Below are 13,148 nucleotides of genomic sequence, written 5' to 3' on the forward strand. Positions count from 1 at the left end.
CAGAATTTTTTTACGTTATCTTTACGACCAAAACAATTTGGCAAAATGAACAGAAATTCATTAAATGTTTCAGTGTCACCACATTTGTATTTTTTATCAAAAAAAGTTTTGTGCAAAAAATTTTGCTTCGATCTAGAGTTGAACAATGTGTTTTTATAAGTCAAACTACTTTTAGAATTTAATTATAATGTATATAAATCACAAAAATGTTGAGAATTCAATCAACATTTTTTCCATGTATAAGAAGCATTAAGAAAAACACTATAGCTCCAATCCAACAAATCACATGAACTCTATATTCAAAGTATTTGCTGAATCACATTTTAAATTGACTTAATTTGAATTAATATTTAATTAACTGCATTAATAATGTAATTAATTGAATTGTCATTTATTAACAATTTTGCATAACGTTTAGGAGCACATGACTGTTTAAAATGATCATCATTATTTACACTCTGACTTCTTCATTGCATTGCCAAAGCATTATACAGGGATTTAATTTTGTAAATCCCCTTGACTAAAACGCATGAAAAAGAAAATAAGAAAATAAAATTTACTGCTGGAAAATAAATTCCAGTTTAGGGTTAAATTTCACTCCCATTCAGCTATTATTTTGATCTTGCTTAATGCTGCAAAGCCTTGACTGAAAATTCTATTGCTAATGCTCATCTGATCTGTTAATCCAAACTAGGCAGATTAACATCATTTTGTAGAATCAGTGTGTGTATATATATCTGGCCCTTGTCTGCTGGAAATAAAGCATTCAGTATGTATCAGGCATTGAAGATCTGCTGCAAAGCCTACAAGAAGCAAACTAAATAAAAATATTTGTTTCCAAAAATAATCTAAATGAACCCAGAATCCCTGTCTGTTCTTATTTATCTAAACCTATCCAATCCCACTCCATTCTCACCTTTAATTGTTGTGCTACAACTGAATTGTAGATTGTAAGATTTTTGGGCAGAGATTATGTCTAGCTAGCAGTACAAATAATTAACAACAACATATGCTGTCTGTGTTGGTAGCTGCCTCTATGCAACTGCTTATAAACATAGAATTGTTCTCACTGACTATGGAATATTTTGTACAATGAAGTTTCACAATAAAGTAATAGTCAATAGACTTAGAGGGTCACATTCACTTCTGGGCTACACCGAACTGGGTTAACCAAACAGCAAATGTGAAAAATCGGGATGGGGGTGAGGGGTAATAGGAGCCTATATAAGAAAAAGGCCCCAAAATTGGGACTGTCCCTATAAAATCGAGACATCTGGTCACTCTACACCCAACCTAAAATGAAAATTCAGGTTGTGGAAATTTGTATGGTTCGTTTCTGCTAGAAACAGAGTAGAAAATAATCTTTCCAAATCCACTGCAAAATGTGTTTTATTCCAGTTACACAAAATATATTCCTTCTACAATTATTAAAACCTGTTTGGAATTAAAGAGAAAATATATCCCTCTGAACAGATGGCACATAAATTACAGACAAACAGTCTGGAAATCTGAAGTCTGTAATTCTGTCCTCAATACTTCTACAGATTCTTTTAACACTTGCACTAATGACCTTCTCCAGCTCTTGCTATATATGGGATTTCTTCTCCCCACTACACACTGTGTATTACAGGCCTTCTTACATTTTTCCATAGCATTTGTCACACAGGTGTCAAAAATGTATTTTTGAATGGTAGAAGGAGGAAAGAAATCCTTGCCCCATTGAAGTGAATAGGAGCTTCGCCTTTGACTACATTGGTCCTTGGATTTCATCCATGGAGTTACTAATGATAACTAGAAGTCAGCTAGCAGGAAGAAACCCATTAAACCCATATTGAAAATGTGGGTACTCTCTTAACATGATCCTGATAACTTCAGTAATGCTCCAGGATCTTCAGCTTGAAAGGAGAAATCATTTCACATATAGTATCCCTGATAGGAACTTTTAAATTACCTCCCATTTCATAACCATTTCATTTGGTTCAGAAGCTTCGACTCGGATGTTTTCTGGGTTCTTGTCTGGAGCTATAACAGTAGAACAAATAAAATTAGTTTACACCATCTGTCCTTCATTAATCCTATCTTTTTTCCCCTCTCCCCCATGCCCTACATCTTCACAAAACAACCAGATAGATGTGAAAAGTGCCAGGCTAATTTCCTTACTTGAAATGATTTGGCTTTGTTGCAACTAACCAACATGTAAATAAAGAACCCATGATTAAACATAATTACTTGACACAACAGAGGGTTAGTGAACAAATATGTAGTTTGTATGGTTTGATCTTGAGCAGCCTTCCTAGTTAGTTTTAGTCGATATCTCTAAACTGACTTTTTGGATTTCAGAGTACCAGATGTAGGGGGATTATTCTGAAGAGACATTCCCCCTGTTGGGAATGGAAAACAGAAGGTGTATCATTAGTGTGTGACACAGAGCTGAAAAGCTGTGGAAGAAGCTGAGGCGAGTTACGTAAAAAAAAAAAAAAACCCTAAAGCAAAAATAAAGCCTGGGCAATGCAAATTACTATGCAATGCTGAACAGCTGGCCTCTGCAAGTGCTTTCAGGAACCAGTCATTTTGTGTTACAATGAGAAATGTGTTGTGAATGGAGATGTGTGACAAGTTCAGAGCTGCTGGGAGGCTCACCATAAATCTTGCTAAAGATCCTATCTAGTAACTGCTTGCATATAAAAGGGCTATATTGTGGCTTTAAGGAACAGAACCAGCTGAAGCCTCTGGACCATCGCGCCCGACTTAGTATGCTGTCCTCCAGAGTTTCAGAGGGTGCAGGAGAGCACTGCTGCTGTGCCATCCTTGACAAATGTGTGGCATATGCTCCCTTTCGCAGGGTACCAGCTCTTCTGGCTGGTGTGGGTCACAGCTCTGGCCTCTCTCTCTTTCAGAGACTATTGAATATAACTACATCTTCAGAGAGACCCATTTGGCTTCAGTGGGACAAATCATGGAATAAGGTGTTCAGGTTTGCAAGAGTATAAAAATCTGGTCCCAGATCACTTAAACTGGGCTGAAAACAACCCTGTCTAATTTCAAACCCTCATGGAACAAATTGGATTGAGCGTTAGTCTAGAACATATACAGCCAGGAAATGAGATGACAGTATTTACCAGTGGGAGGTGTTTCATAGCGTGTTGATGATGCGCTAGCCTTGCTTCTTCCAACACCATTAACAGATATAACACGGAACTGGTAACTTATATAAGGAGCCAATGATAAAACAACGGTTGTGTTGTTCCCTGGGATTCTTGTGAGTTCCTGCCACTTCCCAGGCTCCCAACGATTCGCTTCAAATTCTACAATGGACTCTGGAAGGGGAAAAATAAAAATGAGAAAGATAATATCAAAAGCATAACTCTGAATTAAAGCCCATATAAATTCAATGGCAAGCACAGAAGAAAACAAAATTTATAACAAAGGTGCTTCAAAAATAACATTAAGGATGTATATGAACCTTATTTGTTTATTCTAGTGCTAATGACATAATAAAGGACAAAATAAATGCAAGACTATGGTACAAGAATCCTTCATACCATAAATGGGACTGTTGTGACTGTCTCCTGCTTTCCAGGATAATCTAACACTTCTGTTCTGTTTTTCTGAGAGAAGCAGCTCTTCTGGTGGGTCAGGAACATCTAAGAATTAAAGAGAAAATAGCAGAAAGAAAGTGAGTTGTATGTATTTAGGGTAAGATTTCAACAGTGTTGTGCATTGGCCTAACTGCTTCAACTGAAGGCTGTGGTAAAACTCCCATTGACTTCAATGGCGACTTGGTTAGGCCAGCAACAATCACTTTTAAAAATCCCACCCTTATTATATAAACACAAAGTGGATCCTCTGATTTTATGAATTGCTATATTCATTTTCAGGGAAATCTCATGTACTCTTATTATAATAACTAGTGTAATAGATTTCTTTTTTTCTTAATCAATATAAAGTCTATATAACGATGAATATATCGCAGTGCTGTTTTTAACAGAAAGCTGCATTTGCTTCACTTATTTATTATGGTCCAAACCGCAATGATGGGGGAAGAAGAGTGAACTTTACCAGATATTAAACCTACATCCTTAAATGTTAGTGGGAGGAGAAAATTCATTATCCCTGATGGATTCCCAGAATAACCCTATGCTATGAGTGGAGAAGAAAGTTCATCACCCAGCTTCTCAGTTCATGATCCATCTAGAGGCCAGGACAAAAGCCTCTTGGGTGCTTAGATGCCATGATGGTGAGTATGAAGTAACAACCTGGCTAGATCTCTCATCTAGGTGCCACAAAAGTGACTTTTAATCTCTCAGCAGGGTCATTACAACCCCAGCTACTGCTCCATCATATGCACTGTCTGTGTCAGAGCTGATTTTCAGAGCTACATATCAAGGTCTGTCTATATAGGAGTTTAGAATCTGACTTGTAAAGCTTTAATACAGCATCTACAGAGATGGATTAACCAGCAGGAGAGCAGAAAAACAGCATGGGAGGACAGACATTTTTTGCAGAATGACCTTGTGTTTCTCAACAAGTTTATAAGAGGCAATAGAGACGATCTATGGTTTGGGATAACATATGTTTGTGAAAATGCATATACAACAGTGAATGCTTTTGATACAGGCACATTCAGACTGACAGATGTTTATCTTCATCAGTTATTGTGACTTGTTTTGTCATTTTTGCCATCCATTTTACAAAATGTATATGGTCTTAGGAAAAAGAACAATTTCTCATAGCAATAGTATTGTGGTGCAGTATGTTTGTTGAAATAACATCTAAATACAAACAAAAAAAAAACAGGAAAGAAATAAAAAAAATCATGTTAAAAATAAAACTATGTTCATTATGAACATGTTCTTCAAACCTCAAAGTGGAAATGGTTCCATCTCCTGGAATCACTTTAATCTATGGCTATGTGACATAGTAATTAAACAGATTAAGGAGCGGCGCATTGAGGCCTTGAGCAAACCTCCTTGTGCCTCAATCAAGTCATCTTTATAATTGGCTAAAACTAGGACTGACACTGCATTTTTGTAAACTAAATTAAAGGCGAAGGCACAGGATTTTTTTAAAAAGTGAGCTTGTGCCTTCTTACCATGCTTATGATGTGTACAGAATGCTAAAAACATTCTTCCCCTCACCCTACCTCTTCTCTCCTCCCCAATTGTATTACACCTTTGAAATACACCTCTACCTCGATATAACGCTGTCCTCGGGAGCCAAAAAATCTTACCACGTTATAAGTGAAACTGCGTTATATCAAACTTGCTTTGATACACCAGAGTGCGCAGCCCCGCCCCTCCCCTCCCCCCCCGGAGCACTGCTTTACTGCATTACATCCGAATTTGTGTTATATCAGGTCGCGTTATATCGAGGTAGAGGTGTATCAGAAATACCCAGTATGGCCTCCCTAAATTTTGCTAGTGGCCCTCTTGGGGTCTCAGAGCATGTCTGTTGTGAGTTCTTAGATCTTATTTGGAGAGACAATGGTCCTCTATTTTAATAAAGATGTTCTCCAATATGTCCATTAGTCACTAATGGGCTTAACAAAACCAAACAGTCTTAAACAGTCCAACTAAAAATTCCTTCCTGCTCAAATTGTGGTGTCTTGTTTTTAGTGAAGTTAGTTCTCTGGTCACCATAGAGTTTTCAGAAAAAGCTTGAATTATTAGTTTGAAAAAAACAGATTTTTTTAAAATCCCATCTGGCTATTTTTTATACATCATAATAAAAACAAAAAAGGATCAAGACCATTTCCCCCCCCCCCCCAGCAGGTCAACTTTTAAAAGGGAATATAGCCCTTCATGGAATTTTCATAAGTAGTATAACAAATAGTCAATAAACATGTTGAATAACACAGTATTATAAAAGTATGGTACTGTAAATAAAAGGCATGTCATGTTGTTAATTTATTTTTTATTGAAAACCAGCATTTATCATTAAAGCATGAAGTAAATATAAAACCCTGCAGGTGAGTGATTTAAGTCCTGCTGCAGCCTCTGCCAAGAAAATAAACGAATTACATCAAAACAAAAACAAAAGCTTGCCCTTAAACTAACATTCCTGTTAATATCCAGTTCCCTTGGATAGGTATGTAGGCTCCGATTCTGCAATGGATTGCACGTCAGTGCACCAGGTCGCCAACCCATGACTTCAATAGGGCTTCACATGGGCAGAGCAGCAGACAGTCCATAGCAGTGTCAGGAGAAAAGGAGGCTGGTCCAGTGATTATGGTGCCAGCGTGGGACTTGGGAGAGCTGGATTTCAAGTCTCAGTTCTGCCACTAGCTTCCTGTGTGACATTAGGTAAATCACTTAGTCTCCCTGTGCCTTCGGCCTGGTCTATACTAAAATGTTAGGTCAACCTAGCTATGTCACTCAGGGATCTGAAAAACTCATATAACCGGCCTAGCTACCACTTCCCAGGGAGGTGGATTACCTACACTGATTTGGGAGAACCTCTCCCATTGGCATAAATTGTGCTGCTGTAGCATTTCAAGTGTAGACAAGCCCTTAGTTCCCTTTCTGTAAAATGGGGGTGTAACTGCACCCCTCCTCGTGATGGCTGTGCCACATATAGAGACTGATGAACCTGCAGCCCGAAGCTGTCAGATGCAAGGATTGAACCTGGGACTTCAGGATCTTAAAGCATGAGCCTCAAATGCTTGAACTAAAAGACTCTGTTAGCCATAGCAAATAAGACAATAGCCCTTAGTAATTGACTAGTACATAGATAATAGTACTTCCCTACCTCACAGGGGATTTTGTGAGGATAACTACATTAAAGATTGTAAGTCACTCAGATACTATGGTCGTGGGGATATATAGGTACCTTAGGTTCAGGACTTTAGAAAACAAAATAAAGCTGCCTCACTATTTTTACAGAATAAGTATTCCCAATCATAACTGAAGAGGTGCACAGGATGTATTCAAATAGCAAGGTAGACTTATGTATATATCTAAGGCCTGGTCTACGCTAGGAGTTTATGTCGAATTTAGCAGCGTTAATTCGACTTAACCGTGCACCCGTTCACACCAGGAAGCTAATTACTTCGACCTAGAGGGCTCTTTAGTTCGAATTCTGTACTCCTCCCCGACGAGGGGAGTAGCGCTAAATTCGACATGGCTATGTCGAATTAGGCTATGTGTGGACAGAAATCGACCTTAGTAGCTCCGGGAGCTATCCCACTCTGTTGACACTCTGGACAGCAGTCCGAGCTTGGATGTTCTGACCAGCCACACAGGAAATGCCCAGGGAAAATTTGACACACTCCGGCGCCTTGTGGATGTTCTGCAGGACCGCAGGCAAGAGGACAGAGCCCCCCTGTACTGTATCTGCAACCGCCCTCCCCCACCACAAAGTCCCAAACCCCCCTCACCCAAAGTAACAAGAAGGAGGGGCGACAGGGGCCATGAAAACTGTCACTGCACCCCTGCAGAGTGCACAAATACAAGAAGGCTCTCATTCCCTAAATGTTGAGAAGTCCTTCCCTTCCTGGCTCACCAAAGCCCAAATCCCAGTTTCATTCCCTAACTGTGTAGTTGATTATTAAAAGTAGTTTGCTGTTAATTACTATTTCCGTCAAGTTTTTCTACAGAAGACTGTCTGTGAAGGGGGGAGGGGAAGGGGGTTGTTAATTGCATAGGACAGTCACCTTTACCAGGGTACAGACACGGGGGCAGGATCAACAGCAGGTCTCACACACACAGTGCAGTCAGTAGGCACCCTGGTCGGTCTGGGAGGTGTTTTCCATGTTCTGTGTGGGTGGGGGGTACGTGACTTTGTGGCATGGAAGGGCGGTTACAGAACTTATGCAGCGGTCCTTGTCCCGGACCACAGAGCCACGCAGCAGGGGAATCTGTAACCGTCCTCCCCCGCCACAAGGTCACGTAGCCCCCGCACACAGAGTCCCGAAAAGGAGGGATGGCAGGCTCCGTTGAAACAACCAGTCCGGCACTGCAGACCGCTCTAGGAGCAGGAGCCTATCATTCCTCGAGTGTAGAAGCGGTGTTAACATCACTGCACACCCTACCCACCACAGTCTGCGTCCCTGTTTCAACCCTTTAACGCAAATTCATTAATAAAGAAAACGTTGTTAATTAACAATGTTTCATTAACTTTATTTTTAAACGTGTGTTGGAAGGGGGGAAACGTGGTGAACGGGGTATGTAACTGCAGAAGAAAGTCAACAGTAACTGAAGCAGGGGCAGGTTCAGCTTCTCTGTAAAGAAACTGAACAGTCACAGGTTACCCTGCTCTCTGAGGAACCTAGCTTTCAAAGCCTCCCGGATGCACAGCACTTCCCGCTGTGCTCTTCTAATTGCACAGCTGTCTGGCTGAGCATAATCAGCAGCCAGGCGATTTGCCTCAACCTCCCATCCTGCCATAAAGGTCTTCCCCCTTGCTCTCACAGAGATTGTGGAGCACACAGCAAGCTGCAATAACAATGGGGATATTGGTTTCGCTGAGATCCGAGCGAGTCAGTAAGCTCCTCCATCTCCCCCTGAGATGTCCGAAAGCACGTTGAATGATGACAGTTACCCAAGACACATTTCCCCCCCCCCCCCAGCATGCATTGTGGGGAAATCCCAGAATTCAAATGGGCAGCGGAGACTGCGGGAACTGTGGGATAGCTTCCCACAGTGCACCACTTCCAATGTCGACGCTTGCCCCGTTAGTGTGGACTCACAAAGTCGAATTAGTGTCCTTAGTGTGGACACACAAATTCGATTTTGTAAGGTCGATTCCACAAATTCGAATTAAGTTAAATCGAACTAATCTGGTAGTGTAGACATACCCTAAGTCAAAACTGGTAAGTTCTCGTGGGTGGTCCCTGTAATATCATATTCTGGAACCAGCACATTCCAAGTGGCTAGGCTGTATGCCGGAGATCTCCGTGGAAGCTGGGATAGAGGAATCCTCCCCCTGAGGTTGCAAAGTGACAGCATATCTTTTCCAACAATGCAACTAGAGCTTCCAGCCTTCAATAGCTCCTACAGCTGGTGTGATTGCCTCTTGCACAAGAGAAAATGATGAATGGTGCTCAACAAGGACATTATTATATGTGTTGTTGTATCAGAATACTGTGCTCTGAGGCCCAGTTTTCACAGATGTTGAGAAAGCATAGTCCTAATCCAAATTAATAGATGCTGCAGGTGCTCTAAATCTCTGAAAATCAGGCCACTGATGTTCTATAAATTGAACTGAGTGTGTAGAAAAACTGGTCTGAATCACTGCATTGTTTAACTTTTTGGATGTAGTCTGCAAACCAGGGATAAAAAATTACTTACCAAGGACAATTAATTGGGATTCAGCTGTAACACTGTCCAGGGATGTACTAGCCACACAGGTGTAAACGCCTTGATCCTCAAATGTCACACTTGATATGAACAATGTATCCATTTCAGTAATTATCCTTCAGGACAAAAAAGAAATTACATAAGCATGAGAGAGAATTGGAAGAGAAGCATATTATTGATAGACATTTTTTTTCCTGAAGGCCTGTTCATGCACGCCTTTGATAACAGACTCATTTGGAATAATACAGTGGTGGCATATGTCTGTTATTTAAAATTGTGTCTTAGCTGAAGATATTTTATACATTGTACTTTAGAATATTATCTTTGTAGCAATTTAGAACTCGTAGTTAGATCCTCAGCTGGTGTAAATGGCATGGCTTCATTGACTTGAATGGAACGATGCTGATTTACCCCTCAGTGAGGATCTGTCCCTCAGCCTTTATGTATGTGCTCAGTCATATTATGTGGTGCGGCGTGGGGGGCTGAACCTCTTCCATGACTAAAAAATAAAGGAATTTAATCCTCCAGAATTGTCCATTCCAGACACTTCATAGGATTAGGGGCTCAATCCTAATCCTATCAAATTCAATGGCAAAAGTATACAGGGAGCAAAATTCAGCCCTCATTTCATTCATTCCTATGCTTAGGACACAACCACTCAGAAACACACTGCTTTTCATGTATACTATTTACGCTAATGTTTCTAGCTCTTGCTAAGCATCCAGCACCCAAATGTTGAACAACTGGAGTGAAATGCTGGCTCCACTGATGTCAATGATAAAACACTCAGTGGCTGCAGTGGAGCCAGTATTTCACACTTGGATTAAGCGTAGGCAGCCAAGTTTAGTACTTCATTGTGCAGTGTACCTGCCGAATGAGACATACTGCACCACAGTATAGCAAGTAAATATGAACCTACCTGCGTAGCTCGGTTAAAAAAAAATCAAACTTTAAAATGTTTGAAAGAACACAGGTGCATTCATAAAAATATGTGCTGCATGCACAGCTATGATATGCACAGACTTGGCTTAAAGTTATAAAAAACATCCTGTCCCTAGGAAACAAAATTAACCATGCTACACATAACACAGTATTGTTTCAGAGTCAAAACAAGGAGAGGTTTTTATCAAGATTACCTGCCATCTTCTGTGCTTTTGATTTGCAACTCATCTCCATCTTTCCTCCAGGATAATTTAAAACTTTGTTTCAAGTGTGAGTCATATTCAGACTGACATTTCAATAAAACTGAATGTGATTTCAACACTTGAGGGTTTTCAGGAGTAACAACAAGTTTTGTAGCATCTGGTTGATCACAGAAAGATATTCTGATTAGCAATATACAGGTGATTGTACTACATTTCCACCATCAATTCAAATGCAGAAAATGATCATACGAGCAATATACTGTAGTTTTTCTGCATACAAGTCAAATTAAGGAGGAATATTTTTGATTTGAGGTTGTGCTAACATTTAGTGTACTATAAAAGCATTTTCCTTTGAGTTCAATTCATGTCAAAGAGGATCATACAGCCAATCAGAAGTTTATAGGAAAATATCACAGGTGAACATCCTAGCTAATGGTGTGCCAGAGTATATGACAAAATAAATGAGATAGAAAAACTTGACTATGATTTTTATGCCCAATCCTATTTCAAATAGATTTTGGCAATGACCCAGAGAAAATGACAAAATAATTAAAGTCAAGTGGGGAAAAATATCAGAATCAAGTTTGTTATTTTAAAATCAGTCTGAATGAAGAAACAGAAGAATAAGTAATGGAAAGCAATTGGCTACACTGCCATACAGTGAAAAGTAGCTTTGTGAACATTTCATTGTGTGTTCCCATATTTATAGTCTCTCATTAATTTCTAAACAAGTAAAAGAAGGGTTTTTGTTTTGTTTTGTTTTCTTCCCTAACTACAAAACCTGCAAAATCATCTTTGGCTCAGAGTCAAACTGCAGCCTTTTCTACTCATGCATCATTAGTCGTTCTTCAGGCTACACTAAACCTTCCGTAACATGTGCAACCCATTGACTTTAGATTATGTTCTCAACTGTATCTATCCAGCCCCATACTCCATTTCAAGACACACACAAAAAACAACCCCAAAACCTGTGTTAAAATGGAGTTAAAGCTGAAAGTATATATAATTACAGGAAAGCTATAATTATCCCCAAACCCAAACATTACAAACCCATCATATCCACTAAGTCTCTGGGCTGTTGAGAGGAAGTAAACCCTCCCACTCCCCCCCCCCATGGTGCTTAGGCCAATATAGAAATATGGAAAAAACTCCTTCCCAGTCTCAAAAAGGCTGCTAGCATAATGCCCACAGCAAGGCCCCCAAATTCAGATCCTACTCCAATCTGAGAGGGTAGAGGGGGTTATCACTCATGTTGTTGAAACTCAGCAGGTGCCCAATGCACTAGGGGGTCCAATCCCCTGAAAAATTGGAATTAGTGGTAGAGGTTGGAGAAGACAACCCCCAAAGAAGTGGGGAATGGGGTGGGAGGTTCCTAATGTCTGGTACAGCAAGGGCCCAATACCCATGCCCTCAACAATCAAAAAGGGGGATTGCAGTGGGGTTGCAGCAATGCTGCTGGGACCAGGTTAAAGGTGTGGAAGGGGGTGGGATGAGGGCAGTCCTCCCTAAAGTGGTATGGATTACAGAAGGAAGTTTGATCTGCTCTGGACAAGTTATTGCCAGATAGCTCCCAGATGTGTTATTAAAGCTGTGACCTAGTTAAGCCACATTCCTTGTGCCTTGTCATTCTTTTTGCAGTGCCCAGGACAATGTGAGGATCATCCATTCATGGGGAAGGACCATGCACTAAATATGCAAGAGTGCATACCTTGCCTTGATTCTTTCATGTTCCTTGCATTAAACATTGAATAGTTGTCTCTTGCATCATCCATACATGATGCTGCTTCTTTTGCTGGACTGGGTCCTTCTGAATCAAGAATTGTCCATAAACCATGTAATAATTTTTGAAGCAATTACAAGAAGCAGAATATACCTCTGCTTTGGAATATATTTTCTCTAAAGACTTAACATATTTCAAAGAGGTGTCTATTCATAAAATGAGAAGTTACCTCTGATACCCAGATTGGCAATGATTGCACGTTTTCCACTCAAATTTGTCACCCAACAAGTGTACGACCCAGAATCTTCTTTCTTTGTCTCTCTGATCTCCAAGGTGCCATTTTCATATACAGTGTACCGCAGACCTTCAAGTGGCATGGTGCTGTCATCCCTCATCCTAGCAGTATAATAATGGTTACCAATTATTTCCAAGAGTCTTGGAACCAGGCTTTCACACCAGGAGGAATTTAGGTTTAGCGATTATTGCAAAGGAATAACATGAAAATTTCTGGATTCTGTTCCCAGCTATGTCACTGAGTGACTGAATATCTCTGAGCAAGTCACGTTAGCCACACCATGTCTCACCTTACCAGCCTATTGGATATTACAATACCTTCCTCAAAGAGATGTTGTGGGGTTTTATTAATCTTTGTACAGCACGTGCCTTGAGATCCTTGGATAAAAAGCTTGTTTAAGTCCACCATACTGATATTATCTTATTCATTATTAAATTTAACTCAAACATGATGACTGAAAAGTTTCAATGTGTTTGTACAGTTAAATAACATGTTCAATATAAAACTAGTGATTTAAAACAAGCAGCAGGCAGGCAGTTATCAATGGCTTACCAACTAATGACAGCGGGAGGTGAAGCAAAAACTTGACAGTGCAAGAAAGCATTGTAACCAACAACTGTGGCATAGTCTTCACTGTCTGAGGTTAGCACTAATGGAGCAATATCTGCAAAACAGAACGTAAATCAGCTATG

General features: G+C 40.0%; 1 protein-coding gene across 11 annotated transcripts in view; it reads right to left on the reverse strand.

Annotated features, from left to right (window-relative positions):
* Nucleotides 1-13,148, reverse strand: part of CHL1 (cell adhesion molecule L1 like) — a 185,824-nt gene that overhangs the window by 29,386 nt on the left and 143,290 nt on the right. For all 11 annotated transcript variants that reach the window (XR_005601363.1, XR_005601364.1, XM_039548076.1 and 8 more), the window contains 7 exons: nucleotides 13,009-13,120; nucleotides 12,391-12,557; nucleotides 10,433-10,598; nucleotides 9,288-9,412; nucleotides 3,543-3,644; nucleotides 3,120-3,317; nucleotides 1,952-2,022 (listed from right to left, as the gene is read on the reverse strand). Coding sequence is in view for 9 of the 11 variants with exons in the window: in XM_039548076.1 (XP_039404010.1) it covers nucleotides 1,952-2,022; nucleotides 3,120-3,317; nucleotides 3,543-3,644; nucleotides 9,288-9,412; nucleotides 10,433-10,598; nucleotides 12,391-12,557; nucleotides 13,009-13,120 (941 nt within the window). In the remaining 2 variants the exon portion in view is untranslated. The remainder of the gene's footprint in view (nucleotides 1-1,951; nucleotides 2,023-3,119; nucleotides 3,318-3,542; nucleotides 3,645-9,287; nucleotides 9,413-10,432; nucleotides 10,599-12,390; nucleotides 12,558-13,008; nucleotides 13,121-13,148) is intronic.

This window comes from Mauremys reevesii, linkage group 7 (genome assembly GCF_016161935.1).
Source record: "Mauremys reevesii isolate NIE-2019 linkage group 7, ASM1616193v1, whole genome shotgun sequence".
Taxonomy (NCBI): Eukaryota; Metazoa; Chordata; order Testudines; family Geoemydidae; genus Mauremys; species Mauremys reevesii.